The sequence below is a fragment of the Dipodomys spectabilis genome, unplaced genomic scaffold, assembly GCF_019054845.1.
Source record: "Dipodomys spectabilis isolate Male_0828 unplaced genomic scaffold, ASM1905484v1 ptg000147l, whole genome shotgun sequence".
In the NCBI taxonomy this organism is placed as follows: domain Eukaryota; kingdom Metazoa; phylum Chordata; class Mammalia; order Rodentia; family Heteromyidae; genus Dipodomys; species Dipodomys spectabilis.
In genome coordinates this window covers 15,519,126-15,545,040 of record NW_024870824.1, presented here as the reverse complement: position 1 = coordinate 15,545,040, position 25,915 = coordinate 15,519,126, and the positions used below count along the sequence as shown (strand labels likewise).

Sequence of the window (25,915 nt, the reverse complement as noted above, 5' to 3'; positions counted from 1 at the left end):
GTATCACAAAACTCAAATGGTCTTTGGAAGAAAAAGGGATCTCCACCGCTGGACCTTTGCTGATTACAGCATTTTATGACCTAAAAGAAGTTTCTTTGCCTTTCTAAGTGTCAGTTTGTTCACTTGTGAAAGATGGTGAGGCTTGTCAACTAGACAAATTGCTAGATCATTTCTAAGGATTCTCTTAGCTCTCAAATTTCAGTTATTCAGTTATTACTGGTTTTGTTTTAGGAAGAAACTTGCCATCCAGTTCCACATGTTAACCATTTTTAATTCAGTTTGTCTTTAGGAAAAAGACAGCTAAATGGGAGGAGTGAGAAGCATCGTTAAGAACCAGGAGTCAGAAAAAGTTTAACGATCACCCATCCTCATCTCCCAAGAAGCTCCAGACCCCTTATTCACATAAATCTCCATGGTATTTGTTCACCCTTTGTTCCCCATTTTATGTGCTCTCCATACCCTCCCAAAGACAAACTAATGAACAAGATAAATGGAAAAGAAGACGGTAACAGCAACTAAAAAATGTTTCTTGTTTCCTTTTCTTGGAGTTCCTTTCATAAAATATTATTTTATATGATCATCTGTATGTAGCTAATTGAGCCTGTGTGACCTACTCCTATGAATATCCTCCTTTGGATTCAGTGTCTGAATGTCTAGAGACCTACATAATCTATCATGTCTCAGAGTGGTACGTAGGGTGAACCAATACAGAAGTGCTACTCACAAGACACTGTGTGGAAAATGAACTGTAGATCTTATGGGTGAGGATGGGAGGAAAAACTGGGAGAGAGAAAGGATAGGGGAGACATAGTTCAAAAAGAATTGTACTCACGACCTCATGGAACTAAAACCCCTCTGTATATCACCTCTATAATAACACTAAAAATTGTATGGGGTATAGGATTGTTCAGGCACCATTCACTTTTAGACTAGATAGTTATTGTGAAGGACATCGTGTGCATTTTAGGCTGGTTAGCAACAACTCTGGCATTCATTAGATGACAGTTGAGAAAAATCCATAGTTATGACAACCAAACATGTGTTCAGGAATTGCTAACTGTCCTCACAGAGGGTCAGAATCCCTGGACTTGAGTGGAGCATTACTGGTGTAATTCAGACATGAGCCTTGTAACCTCATACAATGACATCTTATAAACAATTGCTGTGCTGCTAACTTCCTTTCCACCCTCTTTCACTTCATCACCCTCCACATTCACTTTTATCCTGTCTGGGATTTTGCTGCCTTGTTGCTATGCCTGGAAATGCTCAAGATGCTGCTGAAGGTTCAGAAGCATTTCAGAGGCAATATCATAATCATCTCAATAACTCACAGTAATCCAGCCCCTGATACATGCCAGGCCCAGTTCTAAATGCGTTACGTGGATAGTCTCATTTAATCTTCATTAAGCATCCTATGAGAGAGACTTCATTTATTCATATGTTAGAAATATGGTGACTTAAGTTTAAAATAATGCACTCAAGTTCTCTCTGATATGGAGTGGGTAGAGCTAGAATTGGATTGTTTGTTTTCTACCTGCAGAATCTGGACTCTGAACCTGCATAGTCAATGATCTTTCATGAATGGGATCTTTAAGTTAGAAGATAGAAAAGATCTGAACTATCTCCCAGCCCTTGTACAGAACTGTCTGACCTCAGCATGGTTCTAGGGAGCAGGATAATAGGCTTTGGGCTATGAGTTCTGTTGAACCCAATTTGTGTGATTTATCAGCCTTCAAAAATGTCTTTTATAAATTAGGAAGTGAGCTCTTGCCAAGTAACTGCAAGGCCCTGAGTTCAAACCCTAGTACCACCAACCTACCAAACAAACAAGAAATCCAAACCAAACAATCAACAAAGTTGTTAAGACAAAATATCTTCTCCTTTTTCTTATCCACAAATAGTGACACAGGGCTGGGTATTGGAATGGGTATGTGTGTTAAGGGTAACAGAAGCCGGTGAAAGCAATAAAATATTGGATAACACATTTCCGCTTTCATCAACTCAGTCTCATCCGGTCTAAACTTTACGTATATCTTTTGTCACCCAAATTAAGCTTACCATGTTTTAAATCAACTCTCTCCTTGATCATATTGACCTACCATTTAAATTTTTTATTCTTTGTGCTCAATTCTATGCCAGCAGTAAGCCTTGAACTCAGGGTCTGGAGCTCTTGCTTGTTTTTTGTGCTAGTCTGGCACTCCACCAATTTGCCATGCTTTTTTGGGGGGGGGGCGGTCGTGGGGCCTGAACTCTGGGCCTGGGTGCTGTCCCTCAGCTCTTCAGCTCAAGGCTAGCGCTCTACCACTTGAGCCACAGAGCCACTTCCGGCTTTTTTCTTTTTTCTTTATGGTGCTGAGGAATCGAGCCCAGGGCCTCACGCATGCAAGGCAAGCGCTCTACCACTGAGCCACCTTCCCAGCCCCTTGCCATGCTTTTATGTTGACTAATTGGAGATAAAAAATCTCATTGATTTTTCTACCCTGCCTGGCTTTAATCAGTGATTGAGCTACCAGCACCCTGAGAGTCTCCCACTATTGATGACATCGACTAAAATGTCTAAATCCACTATGGAAACAGTAGAAAGAGGTACATATTTGGCTGAAGAAAACATAAGTGAATGTAAGTTACTAGGAAATAGGTTAATTGATAAGGCTGGTGCTAAAGACAATCAGTAAGAATGACATTCCTTAACCTACAAGCTTGGGAACCCAAAGTTGACTAAAAAGGTTGTTTTCTTTAAGAGTGTACATGAGGGGCTGGGAAGGTGGCTCAGTGGTAGAGCACTAGCCTCACATGCATGAGGCCCTGGGTTCGATTCCTCAGCACCACATAAGCAGAAAAAAGCTGGAGATGGCACTGTGGCTCAAGCAGTAGAGCACTAGCCTTGAGCTGAAGAGCTGAGGGACAGCGCCCAGGCACAGAGTTCAGCCTCTACAACCAACCAACCAACAAACAAACAAAAAAAAAAAGAAAAAGAAAAAGAAAGAACTTACATGAACCAATCCACAGGTTTTGTAGTTGCCAGTGAAGAAATGGTAGATCTTACATTACACCCTTTGTGACATGGGCAGTAATCTTTGTTGAACAGCAGCATAATATGTAATTAAATTTAATTAAAGCAGGTTGTTGGGCTGCACAACCCATCTGAATGTTTGTCTTTAGGCTGGGGCACCAGGTGAAGCTGATGAGGACAAGTATTGGGGTTAACTAAACTAAATACTAAAATAAAGTATAAACAACTACCTGGGCTTTAAAAAATGTAAATATGCATTATATTTTAGACAGTTAAATATTTGAATTAAAGAGAACCATTGAGTGAAGAATGAAAAGACAATGATTACTAGGGATGACCTAACATCTCTCACTAAGCATCTCAGTTTTCTCTCTCATTTTGAACTTGAGAAAAATCACATTTTTCTCAGCAATTGTGTTTCTATATTGGATTAATTCCTGATCATGGGTCTTTTTGTGTACCTCTGACTGGAACCTTCATTTGGATGACAAAAATCTCTCATTATTCACCAGATAATCTGAACCAAAAGGCCTTCAGTATCTTGCATTGTGCTGCATAAATTCAGATACATTTCTGAAAGTTTAAGGAAGACACCTTATCTGTAGATCTAGTTTTTATTTCTTGTGCATCTGCTTTGTACTTCTTTCCTTTCAAATCCACATTAGCACAGTGGAGAAACCCAACAGAAATTCAAGTTTGCACATTTATACATCACTGATTAAAGTTTTGAAATCCCAATCAGAAAGGTTCTTTTAGAAACCAAATTTTAAGCTCATTCAATGACTTCCCTCTTTTGGACTCTCAGCATCTGTTTTCAGTCTTGTTTATGAATAATCACACATTCTCCATATAGGCAAGGTGTCTACAGCCACTTGCTTAGAAGATACAGCTATTTTGAAACTTAGATTAAGTATATTTGTTGAATGTTTGTCACATGCATGGAGTTTTATATACCTAGTCTTTTTCAGATTTTTCTATAAACTTCCTCTCAAGGGGAAAGCAAGGTCTAGAAATTTTAAGAAAACTCCTGTATTTGTTAGAAGATTATTGTATTGTGCTAACAAATGTATTTTGGCTATACATAATGAAAGCCAACATTGACTTTTTAAACAAAAGTTGAATTTATTCGAAAAGTAATGGGAGTTTTCTTATGGATTTAAAGAATCAGATCCTTGGGAGATAGGAATAAAATCACATCTGGAGAGTTCAGATCCACATGTATGGCCCTTTCCTCATTGCTCCCATTAGTGCTACACATTCCCAAGGGTCTGCATCAATTCATTAAAATTCTCCAGGAAGAGAATTTGATAAGCCCCAATCACTTACGGCCAAGAGGGTGTCGTAAAAGTGAAGATATCATAGACTCTTTGGTGTGGTAGTAAAGTTTGCAAGTGACAAGTGATCTTGTGAAAAATTGAAAAATACTGAACTTGAGTCAGACTCCGGTGGCAGTTCTTTTCTCCCAAATAAATACTTTATGGGAAAAACATGTTAATGTAATAAACTGTAATGTAATAAGATATATTAATATAATTAAGGCATGTAGTAAAGACATGCTTCTTTCATTGGTGAGGCTCCTCCACAGCAGGCATTCTCTTCACAGAGTTCAGGTCCTTCCTTGTGTATCTGTCTGCTGGATTCTGACATGTCCTCACTGTCTCTGGTTTTCGTGGCATAGGCCGGCTTTCTTCTACTCTTTATCACATCTTTGGCTCTGACTCAGATTTTAAGAGATGTCAATACTTATCATCTTGTTGCATCTTTGCCCTGCAGTGTAAATAATCAATATTAATGTAGGCCAAATACTGCCACGCACAACACTGGGGGCACTTTATTTCATTTAACTTTTCTAACCATTCCATGGCTGCCCATTTTTGGTTTATTTCTCAATCTTTTATTATGAGAATACATGTTTAGGTGAAAAGTTGTAATGAACACTCAAATATACTGAGCAGGTAGATTTATTATTTTGCTAGAGCTGCTTTATCATGATCACATCACTTATCAATCCATTTATGTTAATGGTATTGGTGATTGAACTCAAGGCTTCATGCTTGCTAAGCAGGTACTCCACCCATCCCTTTATGCGTTAGTTACTTTGGGGTTAGAGCCTTGCTTTATGCTCAAGCCAGTCTAGACCACAATGCTATGTTACACTTCTCTTTGTCACCTGGGTGACAGACCCACCACCCCACCCAGGCAATGATGGAGACTGAAGTGATCTTGAACCACACTCTCCCAAAGTCAGTTTCAACTAGCTAAGATTACAGGCTTGATGCCTGTTATCAATCCACATTTTGTTGATTACAAAGTAATTTTCTCTTTCTTATTATCATTTTTTTCTACTACACTTGAAGCCAAAGTTTGAACTCAGAGCCTTGAGCATGCTGCACTTACTTGCTTGACTGGAGCTCTACCATTGGAGGCATGCTTCCAGCCTGGTATTTTTGCTTATTTGGAGATGAAGTCTCACAGACTTTTCTACCTGAGCAAGACTTGAACCAAAATCCTTTGGATATCAGCCTCCTGAGTAGTTAAGATTACAGGTATAAGTTACTAGTGCCTGGTATGCAAAGTACTTTCTTAACTACCAAGCAGCATTATGTCTGGAAAGGAAGAGAGAAAGATACACTCAAACTCAGCTGGCACAGGCCACCAGAACCATCAGATTCTCAAGCTTCTACGATTTCCATGACATGAAGCCACAACAAATAGTCCACCTACAAAATAGAAGTAGTCTTTTTTCATTCCTTAAAGATTCACAGGTCTCATGGTTTATCATCTATAATAGATCTCTGGAAAATCTGAAAATTTTCATGTAGGTGCTTTCATAAATCTACTATACTCCTTCTTTTCCAACATTTAAAAATGATTTATGAAAATAGAAGGCTAGCAAGTACCCTTTATAGATAATGTTTTACAATGTTCAGAGGACTTATACACATGCTCTCATACTTGAACTTCACAAGTAACAGCAGATGGACAAGACGGGTGGGAAGGATATATTTTGCACACTGAACAGCTGGAAACCTACGGCTTATATAAGCAAAGTGGGATATTCAAACATTATGTGATGCTAACAGCAAAGTAGGGTCTTGATTAAGCATGTGGCTTCTTTCAAATGTCAGTAGACATTGACAAGACATGGAGGTTCAGAGGAGTTTCCAAGATACAAGTTAATAAGCTTAAGTTGAGAGAATTGAGGTAAGGGATTCCTGAGAGCTGCCTATTTGTGGCGGTAGCTCAGTAATTTATGGTCTACTGCCTGCTGTGCCTTGGACATCACTTTTTTCTATACTTCACTTTCTACATTCCACAAATAGGAATCATTTCAATACAGTGTGGTGTGAAGATGAAATAGTATTTGGGTTTGTACCTAATCAAAAAATTGCATTATTCTACCTCGCTTGCATTTTTTTTCTAGGAGCCTTCTCTTCTGTGTTAAATGGGAATCTCTAAAAAATCTTTGAGTATATAATCTTTTCCCTTGGGGGGGGGAAAGAGACAGAGAGAGACAGAGAGAGACAGAGAGACAGAGACAGAGAGAGACAGAGAGACAGAGACAGAGAGAGACAGAGAGAGAAAGAGAGAGACCGAGAGATAGAGAAAAAGAGAGACAGAGACAGAAACAGAGAGAACTATAACTCAGCCTGGGTGCTATCTCTTAGTTTTTATTTTGACCAAGGCTAGCATTCTGCTTGGGCCACAGCTCCACTTCAAGATTTTTGGTGGTTAATTCGAGATTAAGAATCATATAGATGGGCTGGGAAGGTGGCTCAGTGGTGGAGCACTTGTCTTGCATGCCTGAGGCCCTGGGTTCTGTTCCTCAGCACCACATAAGCAAAAAGAAAAAAGCCGGAAGTGGCACTGTGGCTCAAGTGGCCTTGAGCTGAAGAGCTGAAGAGCTGAGGGACAGCGCCCAGGTCCAGAGTTCAGGCCCCACGACCAGACCCCCCCCCCAAAAAAAAGAATCATACAGACTTCTTTGCCTGAGTTAGCTTTGATCCTCATATCTCAGCCTCCTGAGAACTAGGATTACAAGTGTGTGCTACCAGCTCCCAGCTCCCTTGGAGTTTTTCAGGACCTGCTGGGAGGAGATTCTAGGCAGCAGCTTTTGGGAAGTGACATTTTATTAGTCTAAGAAAAGATGCAGATTTTTTTTCAAGAATTTCTATGCAAGAAGCTGTAAATAGTCTATGTCCTTTGAGATTTCAATGACACATTTAATTGGATATAATAATTAGCACATGGTATCTAAAGTGGAGAATCCTGTTCTTATCCAAATGGTTCCGAAGAAATAGAGTGAGAACAGACGAGGTAAACACACCACAGAGACCTTTCTCTGGGCATGTGCAGCAAATACTGAAATCCAGGCCTCTCAGCCACTGAGGCATTTAGACAGATATGGAAAAAACTATTAAAGAGAATTTCAGGATGGTATGCTCACTTGGGTGGATTGAGCTTCATCCTTGCAGCCTTTCCTGAACTGCCCTTGTAAATCATCTGCAGCAGAATCACTGGGCACTTGTCAAAATGCAGATCCTTAGATTTCCTGAATCTACAGTTTTGCAGGAGATTTTTAGGCATCGTCATGTTTGAGAGACACTGTTGTTAACACCATAATTCCTCAAAGCTCAAAACACAAATGTTAAAGATTTAATTTAGATGAAACACAAATCTTGGCTGATCTGCTCCCAGTTCTAGGTCTCTGAAATCAGTTGTGACAGAGCCATTAGTCAGTCTTGGGCTTAACTTTCAGGGACTATCCCAGGAGAGAAGAGAAATTATTTCTGTGGCCACATCCCAGAGTAGGGGAGATATGTCTCTAGGTGTGTCACTACCCTTGTGAAGCAGAGTAGAAAAAAGCTCAGCCAGGGACCATCTTCTTACAACACCTGGTGACTATCACATTGGTAACTCACTAGTGCCTGTTGTTTGTGGAGTTGTTTTTGTTTATTTTTCTATTGATCTTGGGAGGTTGATATATGCTCATCCCATTATATAGATGACAGAACTGAGTTTAAGATAATTTGCCCAATGATTGATAGAACTGGGAGAAGTTCCAAGGCTGTGCTTTCAATTAAGGGTTGGCAAACTTTCTGGCTCACTGCCTGTTTTTGTATGGACTACAGACTAAGAAGCATTTTTACATTTCAAATTGTTGGAAAAACATCAAAAGGAGAGAATATATTTTGAAAAATGAAAATTGCATGAAGTTCAGATTTCAACGTCTATAAATTAAGATTTATTGGAACACAGCCATATCCACTCATTGGTGTATTGTCTGTGGCAGCTTTCACACTACCAGGAGAGGTGGAGAGTTGTGATAGTGACTTTATTCTCTGAAAAGCCAAAAATACTTATAAACAACCCTATATAGAAAAGCACTATGGTCTGACCCTTGCTTGAAACCATTGGGCCAATGCACTACAACTTCAATTGTTTGAAAACTACCTATTTGTAATTCTTGCCATTTTCTCCTGCCATCTGGAACGTTATCTGCATAGCATTTTTCTTTAGATTAATTTTCCTTAAATAAGTTTATTTTGTAAAGAAACAAGAACGTAAGTGCAAACCAATAGCAATGACAAGAAATAGACAACAACTGTAAAAAGAAATGCACTATACACAAAACAATAAGATTTCAGCCAAGTAGCTGGAATAGATAATGTTGGTGTTCCATTTCCCCTCAGATTCCCTCAGCATGTTTTGTGCAGACTTTCCTGACTTCCAATGGTGAATCTATGTCATTGTGTGTGTGTGTGTGCATGTGCACACACATGCACATGTATGCATCTGTGCATGCATGTATGCATGCATATGCTGGAATGAGGGTTTGAACTCAGGACCGTGTACTCTTGCTTGGAATTTTCACTCACTGATGGCACTCTCCCATTTGAGTCACAACTCCAGTCTGATTAATTGGAGATGAGTCTCATAGGCTTTCCTTCCTAGGCTGATTTCATTCAAACTGTGATCTTCAGCTTTCACCTTTCTGAGATTATAGACATGAGCCACCAGCAACCTAGGATTACAGGCATAAGCCACCCGTTCCCAATAAATCTGTGTGATGTTTGAATGGCTACCTTCAATTTTAGCCCAAAGGTGAAAATACACCTCTTCGTGTACAGCCCTAACCAATGAATTATGGGTGTGGGAGTATCAATATCCTCATCGTCTCCTCACCTTGTTTGGAATGAGAGGCACACATTTTACCCCAATTCCAATAGCTTCCTTGTGGGCTTAAGATTCAGTGTCTGAATAACACATTTCTCATTGGCTGCCTCTCATTCCTTATTTATCTACCAGTTTAGCTGCACCTGCCAAATTACTCCTCACCTCAAGATCTACCCCTTCAGGGAGACCCAAACAAAGCAAGTGTTTCTTGCAAAATTTGTGTACCTGAAACTTAATTTTTCCATTGTACAGAAGAGATTAGCAAATAGAAGACAACTTCAAAGAATACAAAGAATTCAGTCCTTTTCATCAATGCAACAACAACGTTTAAAATAGAAAGTAGAAAGAAAACATTTTCTACCATAACAGCTGATAATACCTAATACTCCCATCACCTGCTATATTCTTTCTCCAGTACTAACAGAAACACATAGGAAATTTATTTTAGCTATTGCTATCAAAATATGGTCCTTGGGTCAGAAGCATCATCAATATCTGGGGGCTCATTAGACATGCATACTCTAATTTTTTACATGTTTTCTAATTTTATTATATTGCTTCTGAACTTCAAAAGTTTGTACAAGGGAGTTACAATTTAATGTGTTCATCTAAGTGCTTCCTGTTTACAGTTACATCTTTAATCTCCTCCATCTTCCATTCTCCTCCATCCTGTATGTTCCCTCGCCCCAGACTAATTTCACATTGCCCACTTCCTTTATCATATATGTATAGTGAGTGTTCTTGCTGTGTTGGTCCTGTGTCCTTTTTCACTCATGTATCCCTTCCCACTACCCTCCTACCTTAAACTCTCGTTTCAGTTTTCACAATACTTCAGTAACTAAAAGTTCATATTTGCAGGCGTGAAACTCTAGGGAGTAAAACTTTTGAGTAATTAACAATTTGACAAAATGAATACCATCTTCTCCACTCTAAAACCTATGAAAGCCGGAACTTGGCCCAGCATTTTGTTTTAACAACCCTCAGGGTGAATCTTATGCATGCTTAGACTTGAGAACCATCGCTCTACAAGGAGCAGCTTCTTACTTAGTTTTGCTCTCACTGCATTCTTGGATTTCATTGGAATTCAGAAGCATCTGAAACTCACGTCCTCCTTTCCAACGTGACTGACTGATGGTTTTCTGGCCTGTGGGCCTCCACTGAGGGGGAGCCTTGCCAAATCACATCGGTCAATAATTGGACAGCTCAGATGATGTGAATGATCTACCTCATGGTGATCCTCAAACACCTGTTAAGATCTCCAACCATCTCTCCAACAGAGCTACAAAGACAAGAACAATTCCTTCTTTAGCAATCAAATGGAACTTTCTTTATTTTTTGCTGTTTTTTAAAATTGTGTTTTTAATGGAGAAATATATCGTCTGTTTACAAAACAACTCTTGAAAAATACAAGGAGTACAGATACTGTAAAACAAAGTAAATTTGAATCTCAGTCATGAGACACTACATATATCATGCAAAAGCAACAGTCTGATCTCCAAGGTATGAAAACTAAAATTAAAAAGTCACTACACATAAAAGGTCCAAGATTCTGGCCTGGCAAAACTTGGATGTAGTTACAAGAAACGCTTAATATACTGAATTATTTTTTCTCCCCAATGTGTAAACAAAATGACAGGACTAACTCTGTGCCTGGTGATATCAATCTTACTCTGAAGCTATACAACACAGATACCTTTACAATTCACCTGTTAGCTTTATTCTAAGATGGTGAAGGGAAAGGAAAGGTGACTGTGTGAGCCAAGATGTGGGAAGTAGAAATATCGCATGAGACATTATAATATCATGGTGAAAAGAAAAACCTCAATTAATGCATAGCCTAAGGGGGAAAGGACTACATTCCAACTTTGGAAAATTAATTTAGGACCGTAGGGAAAAAATTAAGCAATTGCAGGTGAACATGAAAAATGTAAGAGAATGGAGCACAATGGAGGATTCACAAAACATGCTCATCAGAAAACTGATAGGTTTGCTTCATCCAGGTTTGGAGTACTATTATTATTATTGTGTTAGCAACAGTTGCGTTACTATTTCAAGAAAAATTACTGCCTTTAAAAAAGAAAAAAACCACCTCAAGCTATATTTGTATCCATATTTGACACCTGAATTAGGTGTATGTTTGATGCAGATCTTTCCTATTATGCAATACAATTCATTCATCAGTGCTTGGTGATCTTGTACCGTATTTCTTTCCTCATAGATTCTGTGGTCAAGTAGGGTGGGATGCCACAGAAGTTCATTCACAATGCTCCCAAATCATCTTTGCTTCCTCACGAAATGCTCAAATCTGTACTTGAATGGTCTGCTTTCTTTTCTTTCTTCCTTTTTCTTTTTGTCAGTACTGGTGCCTGAACTGCGGGCCAAGGCTGGTGCTCTACCATTTGAGCTACAGCTCCGCTTCTGTCTTTTTGGTGATTAATTAGGGATGAGAGTTGAGTCTCACAGAGTTTTCTGTCTGGGCTGGCTCTGAACTGAAATCCTCCTCAAATCTCAACGTCTTGGATAGCTAGGATTACAGTTGTGAGCCACTGGCTCCCAACTTATGATCTAGTTTCCTATAATGTTACTGTGTGCATCACATGTTTTGTGGGTGGTGATGGTGGTATCTATTCTTATAAAATCAGTATTTCTATACAAGCGCTCTAAGTATATTCTATACTATGATATGCAAAATGGAAGCTTATGTTGATTTTTAATTTTTCTTTTTATCTGTCCTTTTTCGTGGTCTTCTATTGCTTACAAACTGCTTTACATATCAGGGTTTTTTTTGTTTTTGTTCTTTTGGTTGGTTGTGGGGCTTGAACTCGACCTGAGCATTGTCCCTGAGCTCTCTAGCTCAAGATTTTTTAGCACTCTACCACTTGAGCCACAGCACCACTTCTGGTTTCCTGGTGGTTAACTGGCAATAAGAGTCTCAAGGACGTTCAGGCCAGGACTGGCTTTGATCCATGGTTCTCAGATCTCAGCCTCCTGAGTAGCTAGGATTACAGGCATGAGCCACCAACACCTGGCAACGTATCAGTTTTTTTTTCTAACTATACAAAAACATTAATCTTCTCCACTAAGAAATGTTTATTTATCAAGGAATACTATTTTCCTTGGTTATTTTGAATAAAGTTTAAAGCCATTTTTGCATCTTACTTGTATGTATTAGCCTATGAGTACTTCAAGTATAACCAAATTGACTTCTGGGTAGATTTACCCTTTTGGAAATGGAGTCGTGACAAACTTTCCATTTAGGACTCAATCCTTTTGGATGACTTAGTGCAAATGTCATTTTAGCTACTAGTCCTACAGAGAGCCAATTTGTAGCATCATAGACTCTTTGTTTTCTCATAGTCTTTTTTCTTTTTTTCTTGTTTTTTTTCATTGTTCTTGTTTTTGTTTTTGTTTTATTGTTTAAATACCATACAGAGGGGTTACAATTATATGGGCAAGGTAATGAGTACATTTCTTTCTCTTTTTTTTTGCTTTAAGAAATTTGAGTTTATTAACCAGCTTTACTAGAACTATATTCATAATAATACACAATACATCTTTAATAGTTTAGGAGATTTAATAGTTAGTTAGGGTCGCTGTTTGTTAAACAATAATACAATTCAAATATATTCATCTAAAATATTTAAAAATATATCATTTTAGAATATGGTGTTTTGAGTTTTATTTACTTATTACTCATAAAGTTTTATTAAAGAATAAACAAAACCATGTTACAGAACACAATGATTTCTTTGAAATACAATTTGCTGACTGTGTGTGTTGGGTAGAGCCATTTCTTTTTCTTTTCTTTCTTTTTTTTTTTTTATTGTGAAAATACTGTACATAGGGGTTACAATTACCTGGGCAAGATAATGAGTTCCTTTACCTATACATACTGAAACTTAGATGTCTGGAGAAACAAAAATATGGGTTTTGGGAGCATTACCTGACAAAAAGAAGTTCTTGTAAGAGCACGTATCAGCTGATAGAGGTAGAAAAGAAATCACTGAGACAGTATTTTATAGATCCTGAATGTGTTCCAGAAACAAACCAAGGTAAATAGCCAAAGAGAAGCATTAGTTTTTCCACTTAGAACATGCACAGTTGCAATTTTTTAGGTGTTTCAATCTTTTCTTTGCACAGTGAGAGTCAAGAGAGTTTTGGGCCTATAGGAAACCACAGTCAACATGGATTTTAGGCTGCGAGTCAGTTTGATCTCAGTGGAGCTATGTTTTTTGACTGTGCCTGGTAGTAGATTAGGACAGATGATGAGGTCAATAGAAAGCATTTGGACCATTAGTACCTGTTAAATACCTGCTCTTCTTGTTCTGCGTTACCAGGTAAATGGGAGTCTGATAGAGATAGTGTATGGATTTCTTTTAAGAAGCTTTAATCGCTTGAAATTTGGCCCAAGGCCCTCTTACATTTTCCATTTTACAGCTGGGGGAATTGAGACTGAGGTTAGTGAACAGATTTGTTTATGAATAGGAATGTGAGTAGCAGGGTTAGGCTGAGAATCAAGCCGAGGGACTCCTTTGTCCAGTGGCCCTTCTACCGCACCAGGCTCCCACCCTTGAATTGGCATTAAGAAAAATAATATTTTACTTATTCCTGACACTTGTCCAAAACAAAGATATTGGGTCATGCCCTTTGATGTAGAAATTTCACCCACACAGGCATATTCTATAAAGAAACGTGGTCAATTAAAGCATAGTTATGCATGAATATTCGTGCATGCAATCAAAAACTAAAGAAAACAAAACAAAACAAGCTGGAGTTATGAGATAGCTTCAGGTTGGAAGATGTTGGCCCTAAACCAAAATACATTGATCTTTCATTCCAATACGTGGGGATTATTTACAGGTGAGTCTTGTGCTCACACTTCTTATAATAGAGATGCAACTACACACCTTTGGTTAACTATTAACGGCTATTGCACAGAAGTATTTTAGACTATTCTGAATCAGAAAACTAGGGTAAGGATGGGGTGCACTTGCCTTTGAGATTTTTCATTTAGTTGTCTCAGATTTGTAAGGTACACAACTGAGGTTTAGAATCGGTATTAACTGACATTAAACAAGATGATTCTTTTTCCTCTCCTTTCATTTTTGAAAGGAATGATCAGTCAGAATATATCTTGCTCAAGAAAAAGGAGCTTAGATAGAACCTGATAGTTATATATTGTGGTGATTTGACTTTCATGACAAATACAGTGCTTTGAGTAATTCCAATGGCTTGAGCTTGTCTCAGTCATGAGAGAATACGGAGGCATTCATTTCTTCCTCACATGGCAAAAGTGATTATTTGGGGCTCTCATCCATCTCTTTTCCAGGACTTGCCTGGAAAAGTCTAGAATTGTTTCTTGGGAGGAGAATACTACAATACTCTAAAGAATTTACTGATCCTTCAAACAGGTAATAAGATGTAGGTGACAGGATGCAGTATGACTATCATTCACACACACATACACATACATACACACATACATACATGTATACACACATGAACACAGAAGGTCTTACTGAATTTCAAATTGATGCCACCATTTCAATTGTCATGGAGCGATAAATCGTACATATTTTCTCTCATAAGTGGAAGCTAGATCTAAAACTTAACTGGACATAACATACATTGGGATATGTGCATTTACATGCCAACAAACAGACTAAAAGAGGATACACGTAGTGGAAGAACCCAAATGTGTAATTCCTACCTACCCAAATAAATTCCAGGAAATGGAGACATGTTTTGCTTTTGTTATTTGTCATCGTTGCTGCACTCTTTTTTGGTCTTTTTAGGAGAGGCAAAAAGGAGGAGTTACAAGAATGTAGGAAGGAAAGGTGAAGAAATGAAGTCATGGTGTTCAATATACCCTATGATAAAAATGAACTAAGCAAATTAGGGGCAGGGATGGAGAGAGGGAAAATAAGTGAAAATGAAGGGAGGGGTACCATTGTCCAAGAAGCACTGCATTTATCACCTGACTTATGGAATTGTAAGCACTTGGTACAACACCTTAATAATAACAATAAAAAAGGAAAAAAATTCAAAAAAAGTGCCACAACTCTGATTCTAGGAATTGCTCTGAGTTGTTTGTGCTTTTAATTAACTTCCTTGTCAATTAAAGAACATTAAGCGTGTTAAGTTAGAAATGCAAGTGTACAAGATGAAAAGCACTGTTTCCTCCCACACACTCCCACCCTATGTAATCTTCCCAGGAAGAGGTCAGCATAATCAGGGCTCCGATTAGTTCTCCCCGAGGAACACCACAGAAAACAGAAGACTATAATTGATTAATCCAATCAAGACAGATACTGATCACTAAACTCCTGTTCCATTACTATTTCTTTTCCTTTGACAAAATGTATGATGTCTCAATGGCTTGTTAAAAGTCCCATCATGTAATTTTTACATTTTTCCAATGGAAAAATGCAATAGTATTTGTGGCTACAAGTACACAAGGATTCTTTTGCTTTGCAGCATTTTTCCAACCCAGTTCCAATGAGATGAACTGAATGTACTTTGTCACTAGTTTTCTTGCTACCAGGTTTTCTTCCTTCTAATCTGTATCCCAATACAACATTGATTTTCCTGTGTGTTACTCAAGATTTTTTTGGTTACAAATAATGGCTGGAACCCAACTCAAAAACTTTTGGCTTCAGGAGGGAAGGGAAAGTAGTAGTGGAACTCTGGATCTTAAGCCTCAATTTATATAATCAAGTTATCTTCATTATCTATATTGCAACTCTGTTGTTTTTTTCCTGTGGTTAGTGTCATTCTCAGAAAAGCTTTCCCATGAGGTGTGCATGAAGGCTACTGGCAGCTTTAAACTATTTCACAATGCTAGCAGAGAGATACTCTCTAGCAAAAACCCCAGGGCTGGCTTTCATCTACCTAGCAGGTGAGCAAATGATAGCTGTGGCCAGGGATGAACTGTTTTAATGGACCAGTCAAGCTGAAATGCTCATTACTGGAGTTAGGAACTGGGGAAGGGGAGAGGGTGAGAACACAAAGGAAAATCAAGACATGATTCTTGGAGAAAGATGAAATAAATGTCCTATACCAAATCTCCATTTTTATCAGGATACCCCCCCCCATTATTGGTGGAGGATATGCTGTACAATAATAAACCAAGTACATGCTTGAGCTTTGGAAATCACAATTTTAGATTCTACCCTCAAGTTGTCAAGTGCTAACTGTGATTTTGCAAGTGAATTAATCTTTCTGACCACCCCCCCCAGTCTTTTAATCTATAAAATGTAGAGAAAGACTCAGAGATTACAGGAGAATGAAAAACCAATATCTGGCACTGACTACCACTTTGTAAATGGCAATTGGGTAAAGTGAAATTTATTTTGGCTACTTTCATACTATACGATTGTCTTTTTATTACCTCCTGCGAGGAAAATCTTAGACTCACCCTCTGTTTCCTCATTTGAAAAACTAATTTACCACTTATTTGACTCTCAAGTATCTATGAAGACAATACACTGTACCAGACATCTTTATATGCAATGAGAATATGACAGTGATCAATAGTGTCCTATGTGTTCTTGAAGCTTCGATTCTAGTGACAGATTGAACGAAGAAACAATTGGAACTGGGTATGGCTTAAGTGGTGGAGTGCCTTCCTAGCAGTGGGATGGAGCTGAGCTCAAAAATCTGCATCCAGCCCCCCCCCCACAAGAGAAGATAACAAGTTTTAGAATTTAGAAAGTGAGAGGGGACCTCTGTAAGGAAGAAATATTTGAAGGTGGGAGAATCATCCTGTATGTTAGCATTCCAATGGAAGGAGACAGTGAGAGGGCCCTGGCGTGAAGTTGTATTTTCAAAAAAATGTTTTATTAGCATATACTAGTTTTGCAAGAGCTTCACACGATAATATTTCCCTACATGCATGCAATATTCTCTGTTCAAATTCATCTCCTCTGTTACTATTCATTATCCTCCTCCTCTTCTTAAAATAAGATTTTATTGTCCTATTTAAAATAAGATTTTATTGTCCTATTTTCATACATTTGTATAAAGTGCTTTAATCATATTTACCTTCATTCAGTCTCTCCCATTGATACCCACTTGCAGCAATCCTGCCTTACTCTGTCCTGTTTCTTTAAGAATATATTAATTGTCCATAGAGAATATTAATTGCTTAGGTGTGGCCTGGTCAAGAAAAGTAGCCACAGGGTGTTCTAGCCAGCAGTGAGTAGAGAGAATGGCTAAAGTTGAGTTTGGAGAGGAGCTTGGGTCAGATTATGGCTGGGTGGGGGTGGGGTGGAGGGGTGGGTCAGGTAAGGAATTTGGATTTTATTCTGAGTGCAACATGAAGCCATTAGAATATTATGCAGGGAAGAAATGTTCTGAAACATGTTTTGAAAGACTCATTCTGGCTACTGAAGGGAGAAGAGGTATTTGTGGGGCATGTAGCAATGTTCCAGGGCCAAGGGGTTGGCTTGGCTCAAGGTGTGCTGCTTCTGCAGGTAATGGGAAAGGTGAGATGGAAACATCATCTGAAAAGGAGAGAGAATGAATGTGTGGATGACTCAATTGTACCCATGAGGAAAGAAGCTCCTTGGTTTGAGTAACTGGGTAAGTAGTGGCGCCATCACTGAAATGGAGGACCTAGAGAAAGGATAGGTTTTTGTGTTGGGGTGAGACATGAAGAATTTAGTTTGCAGTGTTTTTTAATTATCCCCCATGAGATGCCAGGTAGGCAGAGTGAGTGTGGATGGAAGAGAAAACTTTGGGAGTCTTCAAGTATGATGGGGCGGGGGGGGGAGGCAGAGAGAGAGAACTTAGCTTTGTTTTTTCAATATTCAAGGTTTTGTACTTACGTATTTTAAATAAAATGTTATTTTCAGTTCAAAATATACAAGAGAGCTCTTTGCTTGAGGTCAAGATTGTGACTGAGCCTTCCCCTTGCCTATCACAACCCTGGAACAGCCTCCAGGAGCTAATGTTAGGTTCAAAGGCACTAACACACACCTGGGAAAACACAGTGTCTCAGTAGCCTTTCCATCTCTGGTGGTTGGCCATTCTCTTCCTGGCTGCTGTCCTTGTTGTGTTTGCTCCTTCCAGGCCAAGAGACCTAAAGGTCCAGGCTAAGGTTCATTGTTCTATTATGTGGATAAACAGATTTAATGTTTCCTCTCAGTGAGATTCAATTAGAACACCAGCAGATGGAATTACAGGATCTCAGAGCTGGAAGAGAACCCAGAGATTATCTCTTCCATTCACCAGGAATTAAAGAATGGTGCTCAGAAAACAAAGGGACTTGCAACAGGTAACTGGAAAAGTTAGCTGAGTACTCTCTGCCTTCCCTGCATCACCAGGCCATGGAGCACATATGATGGAAATTTTGTTAGAAGAGTGAAAATGCATAGTTAGTTAAGGTCAAGTTGAGTGAGTGCCAGTTTAGAGCAGGGTGTTGAGGGTTAATGGTGGAGGAATTCTGAATAATTTGAAAGTGAACACTCCTCACATGAGAATGCAGATTCTTTAATCTTATGGTTCCTGGATGGGTATGGGGTTCTTTGGGTTCCTGGATGTCATATTGCTTGCTCCATAGATAGTATGTATGTATGTATGTATGTATGTGTATGCATACATTTTTGTTTTCTGGGAGAGAATTACCATAACTCACTATGTTTTCAAATAGATCTATGCACCCCACTCTCAAAATGATTTTAAAAAACAACAACATGGAAAGGAGCCAGATGCCAGTGGTTTAAGCCTACAATCCCACCTATTCAGGAGGTTGACCTCTGAGGATTGCCATTGGATTCTGAGGAAAGTCCATGAGGCTCTTACCTCCAATTTACCACCAAAAAGCCAGAAGTGGAACTGTGGCTCAATTGGTAGAGCACTAATCTTGAGCACAAAAGGTCAAGGACAGCATCTAGGCCCTGAGTTCACACCCCAGGACTGGAAAAACAAAACAAAACAAAAACAAAACAAAAAAGCAAGCAATAAAAAACCCTGAAAAATCCTCCTAGAAAACAAAATCATAAAATAAACACATTACGACAAACAAGTTGTTTAAGGATTCAGGTGGACCTGTTGCAACAATGAGAAGTACAAAATGTCATGTCAAAAACGAGCTTTACAATGTCGGTGGGGGGGGGAAGGATTGGGTGGGGGGGGAGGGGGGAGGCTGGGAAGGGAGGTGAAGGGTAAACAAAGGAGGAGGCTGCAATGCTTGGTAAGAAATGTATGCATTATCCTGCCCATGTAATTGTTTTTTTTTTTTTGTTTTTTTTTTAAATTTTATTTTATTTTATTTGAGAACATACTGTACAGAGGGGTTACAATTACATGGTCAGGATAATGCATACATTTCTTACCAAGCATTGCAGCCTCCTCCTTTGTTTACCCTTCACCTCCCTTCCCAGCCTCCCCCTCCCCCCCCACCCAATCATACCCCCCCTCCCCCCCCTCCGACATTGTAAAGCTGGTTTTGACATGACATTTTGTACTTCTCATTGTTGCAACAGGTCCACCTGAATCCTTAAACGACTTGTTTGTCCCCATCTCCTCCACATGTTATACTGACATCAAATATAGTGAAAGCAGGGGTTACACTGTGGGGGAGGGACATACAAAGCAACCAAGAAATAATCTTATAAATGCGTTAGAAACACATGCATGAAAGAAACAAAAACATTAAAATACATATTTGAGGGTTTGTTTTCCTAACATCACATTCTCTGACTTTTTCCGCTTGACTCATACCTATACTAGATATTGCAAATAAGGGAAACCATGGGACCTATGTTTCTTTGGGCCTGGCTTACTTCACTTAATATAATTTTTTCCAAGCCTTTCCATTTCCTAACAAATGGGGCAATGTCATTCTTTCTGATGGAGGCATAGAATTCCATTGTGTATATATACCACATTTTCTTGATCCATTCATCTATTGAGGGGCATCTGGGTTGGTTCCATATCTTAGCTATGGTAAATAATGCTGCAATAAACATAGTTGTGCTGGTAGCTTTAGTGTGGTCTTTTTTGTAAACATTAGGGTAAATGCCCAAAAGTGGGATTGCTGGGTCATTGGGGAGCTCTATGTGGAGTCTTTTGAGGAACCTCCATACTGCTTTCCAAAGTGGTTGAACAAGTTTACATTCCCACCAACAATGAAGTAAGGTTCCTTTCTGTCCACATCCCCTCCAGCATCTGTTGTTGTTAGAGTTCTTGATTTTTGCTGTTCTAACTGGAGTGAGGTGATATCTCAATGTTGTTTTGATTTGCATTTCTTTTATGGCTAGGGATGTTGAACATTTCTTCATGTGTCTATTGGCCATCCTTCTTTCTTCTTCAGAGAAGCTTCTCTTTAAGTCTTTCGCCCACTTACTTATTGGGCAGTTGTTTCTTTGAGGATTTGTTGTTGGGTGGTTTAATTTTTTGAGTTCCAAGTATATTTTAGATATGAGACCCTTGTCCGTTGTATGGCTAGTAAAGATCTTCTCCCAGTCCGTGGGCTTTCTATTGATCTTGCTAGCTATGTCATTTGCCCTGCAGAAGCTCTGCAACCTTATACAATCCCATTTGTCCAACCTTTCTTTGATTTGTTGTGTTTCCGGGTCTCTATTCAGAAAATTTCGGCCTGAGCCAAGGAGACCCAGGGTTTCTCCTATTCCATCCTGTAATGTTTTCAGAGTGTCTGCTTTGACTTCAAGGTCTTTGATCCATTTGGAGTTGATTCTGGTGCAGGGTGATATATAAGGATCTAGCTTTAGTTTTCTACGTGTAGTTAACCAGTTTTGCCAGCACCATTTACTGAAGAGGCTGTCTGTCTTCCATTCTATTGTTTTAGCTCCCTTATCGAAGATTAGATGGCTATAGGTCTGTAGGTTCATTTCTGGGTTTTCAATTCTATTCCATTGGTCCTGAGGTCTGTTCTTATGCCAATACCAAGCTGTTTTGATTACTATGGCTTTATAGTAGAGTTTGAAATTTGGTATTGATATTCCTCCAGCAGTGTTCTTTCCGTTGAGGAGCGTTTTTGCTATTCGGGGTCTTTTATTGTTCCATATGAATTTTTGGATTGCCTCTTCTATTTCCTTGAAGAATGAGGGTGGAATTTTGATAGGTATTGCGTTGAATTTGTAGATAGCCTTGGGAAGTATTGCCATTTTCACGATGTTAATCTTTCCAATCCAGGAGCATGGGAGGTTTTGCCATTTTTTAAGTTCTGTGTTGATTTCCTTTTTCAAGATTTTAAAGTTTTCATCATAGAGGTCCTTCACTTCTTTAGTTAAGTTAATTCCTAGGTATTTTATTTTTTGTGGGGCTATTACAAATGGAGTTGCTTTCCTAATTTCAGCCACACTTTTCTCATTGTTGGCATATAGAAAAGCCATTGATTTTGGGGGGGTTAATTTTATAACCTGCTACTTTGCCAAAGTTTTGAATCAGCTTGAGTAATTTGGGAGTGGAGTCTATGGGATTCTTTAAATACAAGATCATGTCATCTGCAAAGAGGGAGAGTTTTATTTCTTCTTTCCCTATTTGGATCCCCTTTATGTCTGCATCTTGTCTTATTGCTGTAGCTAGGCATTCTAATACTAGATTGAAGAGAAGTGGAGAGAGCCTGCCCATGTAATTGTAACCTCTCTGTACAGTATGCTCTCAAATAAAATAAAATAAAATTTAAAAAAAATAAAAAAAAACCAACACATTACTATTTTAATATAACAATTAAACAATTAGTTGTTCTCTTAATGCAGATTCTAGAAAGAAGCGCTATATCTGGGAAGAATAATGAATCATCACTAAATAGATTAACACAGAATGAAAAGAAGTATCTAGGGGCTGGGAAGGTGGCTCAGTGGTAGAGTGCTTGCCTTGCATGAATGAGGCCCTGGGTTCAATTCCTCAGTACCACATAAGCAAAAAGAAAAAAGCCGGAAGTGGTGCTTTGGCTCAAGCTAGCTTTGAGCTGAAGAGCTGAGGGACAGTGCCCAGGCCCAGAGTTCAAGCCCCATGACTCGCACGCGCACGCACACACACACGCACACACACACACACACACACACACACGCACACGCACATACACACACAAAGAAGTGTCTATATATGTTGTTTGCAACTTTCAGCAGAAAGTATTTCATACTTCATATTTTAATATTACAGATACTCTTTGCTATGCACTGTTTATTAGAAATTTCTGAAAAAATACCAGTAGTCTTAACAAGTAGGAAGCAATGATCACTTAGCCTTTTCTTTTTCTTTTCTTTTAATAGTGCCTGTTATTTTTCTGTTTAACATCTTTTTGTTTCCCATTATAGGATTCTGTGGGCACTGAAATCCAACTCACCCATGTCTATTTCCTGTAATGGACAAACTTGATGCTAATGTGAGGTATGTTGCAGTTCTGTATGTGTTTATATTAGGAAGCTTAGTAAAACCTGTTTTAGTAGCTCATGGATGTGTATTTTCTTTCTTGTGTCCTATATAACTCCTGATATGATTCCATTGGATGGTTAGTATGTTAGGATTTCTGCTTAAATAATACATGTGATATGACTGTAAATGATTTTAGCTGTCTGTGCTAAAACAAAGATCTGCATTACCGAGTTGCCAAGTAAAAGCAGGCAGTCATTTCTGTAACAAGAAGAAAGATGCATTTAAATGCAAGTAAAATAACTTAAGAATATCTGTGTATCTAAACCTCAGGCTATACATTCTTTTTTGTGTGTGTGATGGTACTGGGGACTGTACTCAGGGCCTGAGTGCTGTCCCTAATCTTTTTCACTCTATCCCTGGTGCTCTACCACTTGAGCCAGCTCCACTTATTATTTTTTGGTGGTTAATTGGGGATTAAGATGCTCATGGACTCTCCTGCCTGAACCTCTAGCCTCAGATCTCAGCCTTCCGAGTAGCTAAGATTACAGTTGTGAGCCACTAGCACCCGGCTGCAACTATAAATTCAATTAGCTTTTTCTAGTATTTTCCATCATTTCCACCTCTTTTCTGAGCTAGGACATGCAGTCAGTGACATGTGACCCTAGGTGGTTGTATGGTATAATTACATTAAGCTAATGGTTGGGCAGGGAGGTGGGGTAGGGGTGGAGGGTGTAATTTCCTCTCAGTCTTGGAGATGAAGTAATAGGATGATTCCTTGAGATCTTTCTTCTTAAAATCTTCCTTCATTTTATTTAGCATAACAAAACAGTTAAAAGAACACGATTTGAGGAGGCTAAGTCATATGTTATTTCATGGTATTTGATGCTGAGGATAATCCCATATAATGTATATTTTTTCATGCAATCACTGAAGCCATTTTTTTCTTTTACTTGAGACCTATGGGAAAACATGCTTCAAGTATAAACCTGGTGTGTCTGTGTGTGATGTAGCAGGGAGTGGAAACAAAAGGTTGCTGTCAAGAATCTTGACAGAAAATCTAGCATGGTGTGACTTGAGTTGCATACATGTGCTCTGTCCTGCCAGGGAATTCTTGGAAGGTAGAATGTATCTCATAATGATCAACATTGTCACTTGTCACCCTTGGAGGAGATGGTATTTAATGAACAGTTGTTGATCTGTTTGTCTTTGGTGTAATACATGCATGTGTAAATGGTTTTTGTTCTAGTTCTCCTTGATATAAAAGACTGTTTAGCCGTAAAACATTTTACACTCTCAATAGGAAACTTGTTGGACTTTGTTATTTACCAAATGCACAGACTTGTTAGTGTCAGGACTTAAACATAGATTTTTTTTTAAACTAGTGGCATGTATTAATTTTCTACTCAAAGCTTTGACATTTATTTGGAATCCACAGAATCCATGAAATCTCAATTTTAATTTTGTTAATTGAAATACCAGAGTAAGGCATATCAATGGTGGTACATTATAAAATTGTTTGAAGCTCCAGACACTTCATCAAACTGGATCAATGAGTTAAGATGCACATTTTTGGTAACAATTCAGATATTATAATCCCTCCCATTGCTAGCTATTATACCTGTGTTTATAGTAGCGTTAGATTGTAAGGGCCCAATGCAATTTGATTAAGTAAACAATGGTCTCAGGGCTCAGTAGAACAATTGTGGGAGCTATAAGATGAGATCACACTCTGGAATTTTGTTGCTGGACTATCCTTGCTGTCAGTTTTCTAGCCAGATCCTGCCAACATATGCTCATCCTCACCCACTCCCCCTCTCTACCCACAATATTAGTAACAGGCAAATATCACAGGCTTTTCACTCACTTCCTCCTTAGTACAGCCTCTGAGTGTCCATGACAAAGAATGTCAGGATGTTTGGTTCACATTTATCAAAATGTGATGCACGCATTATTAATAATGCATAGTGAATTCAGGTGGAATACCAACAACTTTATTTCAAAATCAGGTATTTATTTATGGTTATCTTTTTACTCTGGGAAGTGATACTATTTTGCCTGTTATAGTGCAATGTGTTTTCCATTCAATATGACTGTATTTAGTTTTGAAAGTCCATTTATTGAAAGAAACATATAATTCAATAATATATATTAATAAATGAGTAGTTAAAAAAATCTCAAGGGTATTATGCAAATGACTAGGATCTAGCTCCAGTGGGTGGAGTATGTTCTATTGTTTTCAGGGTAGAGCCTTCCTTTGGTAAGGGAGTGTCATTCCTTGAAAAAGTGCATGTATGATAGGGTGCGAGTTGAAGGGCCTGTGTCTCTGGCCCAGGAGGAGAATCCTTTTCCCATGCTCTGAAGGCAGAGGAAAATGAGCAAAGGAGGGAGAAGTTAAGAACATTCACAAAGAAGAAGAGACTGAGCTCTGCTTGGGAGTGGGCAAAACAGCCACAGCATTGTGGCTGTAAGTGGCTTTGAGACTAGTTAGAATGTACATTCTATATTACTACTACTACTACATACACTACTCTAATACTCCCTATACAGTGTATCCTCAATATTATTCTCTGTATATAATATGCATATGTTTATATATATATATTTATGTATATATGTAGGTGTATATGGGTGTGAATATATATACACTCACATATATATATGTATATGTGTATATTCATGCATAATGTAGGCTATGTGCTGATCTCTCCAGCTGTCTCCCAGGATCAGTTCTTCAGTAAAATTTCCAGGTTGTCTATGAACTGGGTGTTGAACATTTACTTTGTTGAATGTGTGGAATCTTTATGAGCTGTAACCTTGACTTATATTGCCCTGTTTAATTTTAACAACAATCTTGTAAGGCACATATATATCATTATTGCCCTGCATTTTACCATGTATCCAACTAAGATACAAAGAAGTGAAATGATCTGTCCAAGGTCGTGCAACTACTCTGACTCCTCTTGTAATATAAAGAATTTTTTGATATATGTGCATTTCCAAATGTTTGCATTTTTTGCATACCTGGGTATAAGTTGGAGGGAGAGTTGATATTTCTTTGTGAACAAATTTGATTTGTGAGAGAGACAGTGTATTTAAAAATGGATGCCCCAAAAGAATAGAGAGACTATAAACATCCTAGGGAAGGACATGGTATAGAATAGAAGGATGCTAGTCAACTTTTCCCAGACAGCGAAAACAGAGAAATCCTAATTGAAATGTAGAGCTAAATAAAATGCCTTACATTTAAATTATTTGTCAGGCCATACTGACCATTTCATTTTCTGTTTATATGACTTCATTTAATTGAGTTTGCTATTTGGCTTGATCTGGCTATTCTTTATCTGTCAGTATTCTTGTCTGTAAGCATCAGAAACTAACTCT

General features: G+C 38.5%; 1 protein-coding gene across 2 annotated transcripts in view; it reads left to right on the top strand.

Moving 5' to 3' along the window:
* Positions 1-22,480: 22,480 nt before the first annotated feature.
* The window catches only part of Htr4 (5-hydroxytryptamine receptor 4), a 191,144-nt gene continuing 187,709 nt past the window's right edge, over positions 22,481-25,915 (top strand). Inside the window, exon 1 of one of the 2 annotated variants that reach the window (XM_042692122.1) lies at positions 22,481-22,549. In XM_042692122.1, the coding sequence (XP_042548056.1) occupies positions 22,524-22,549 (26 nt within the window). In that variant the 5' untranslated portion in view covers positions 22,481-22,523. The remainder of the gene's footprint in view (positions 22,550-25,915) is intronic. The other variant, XM_042692121.1, reaches the window with a different exon arrangement.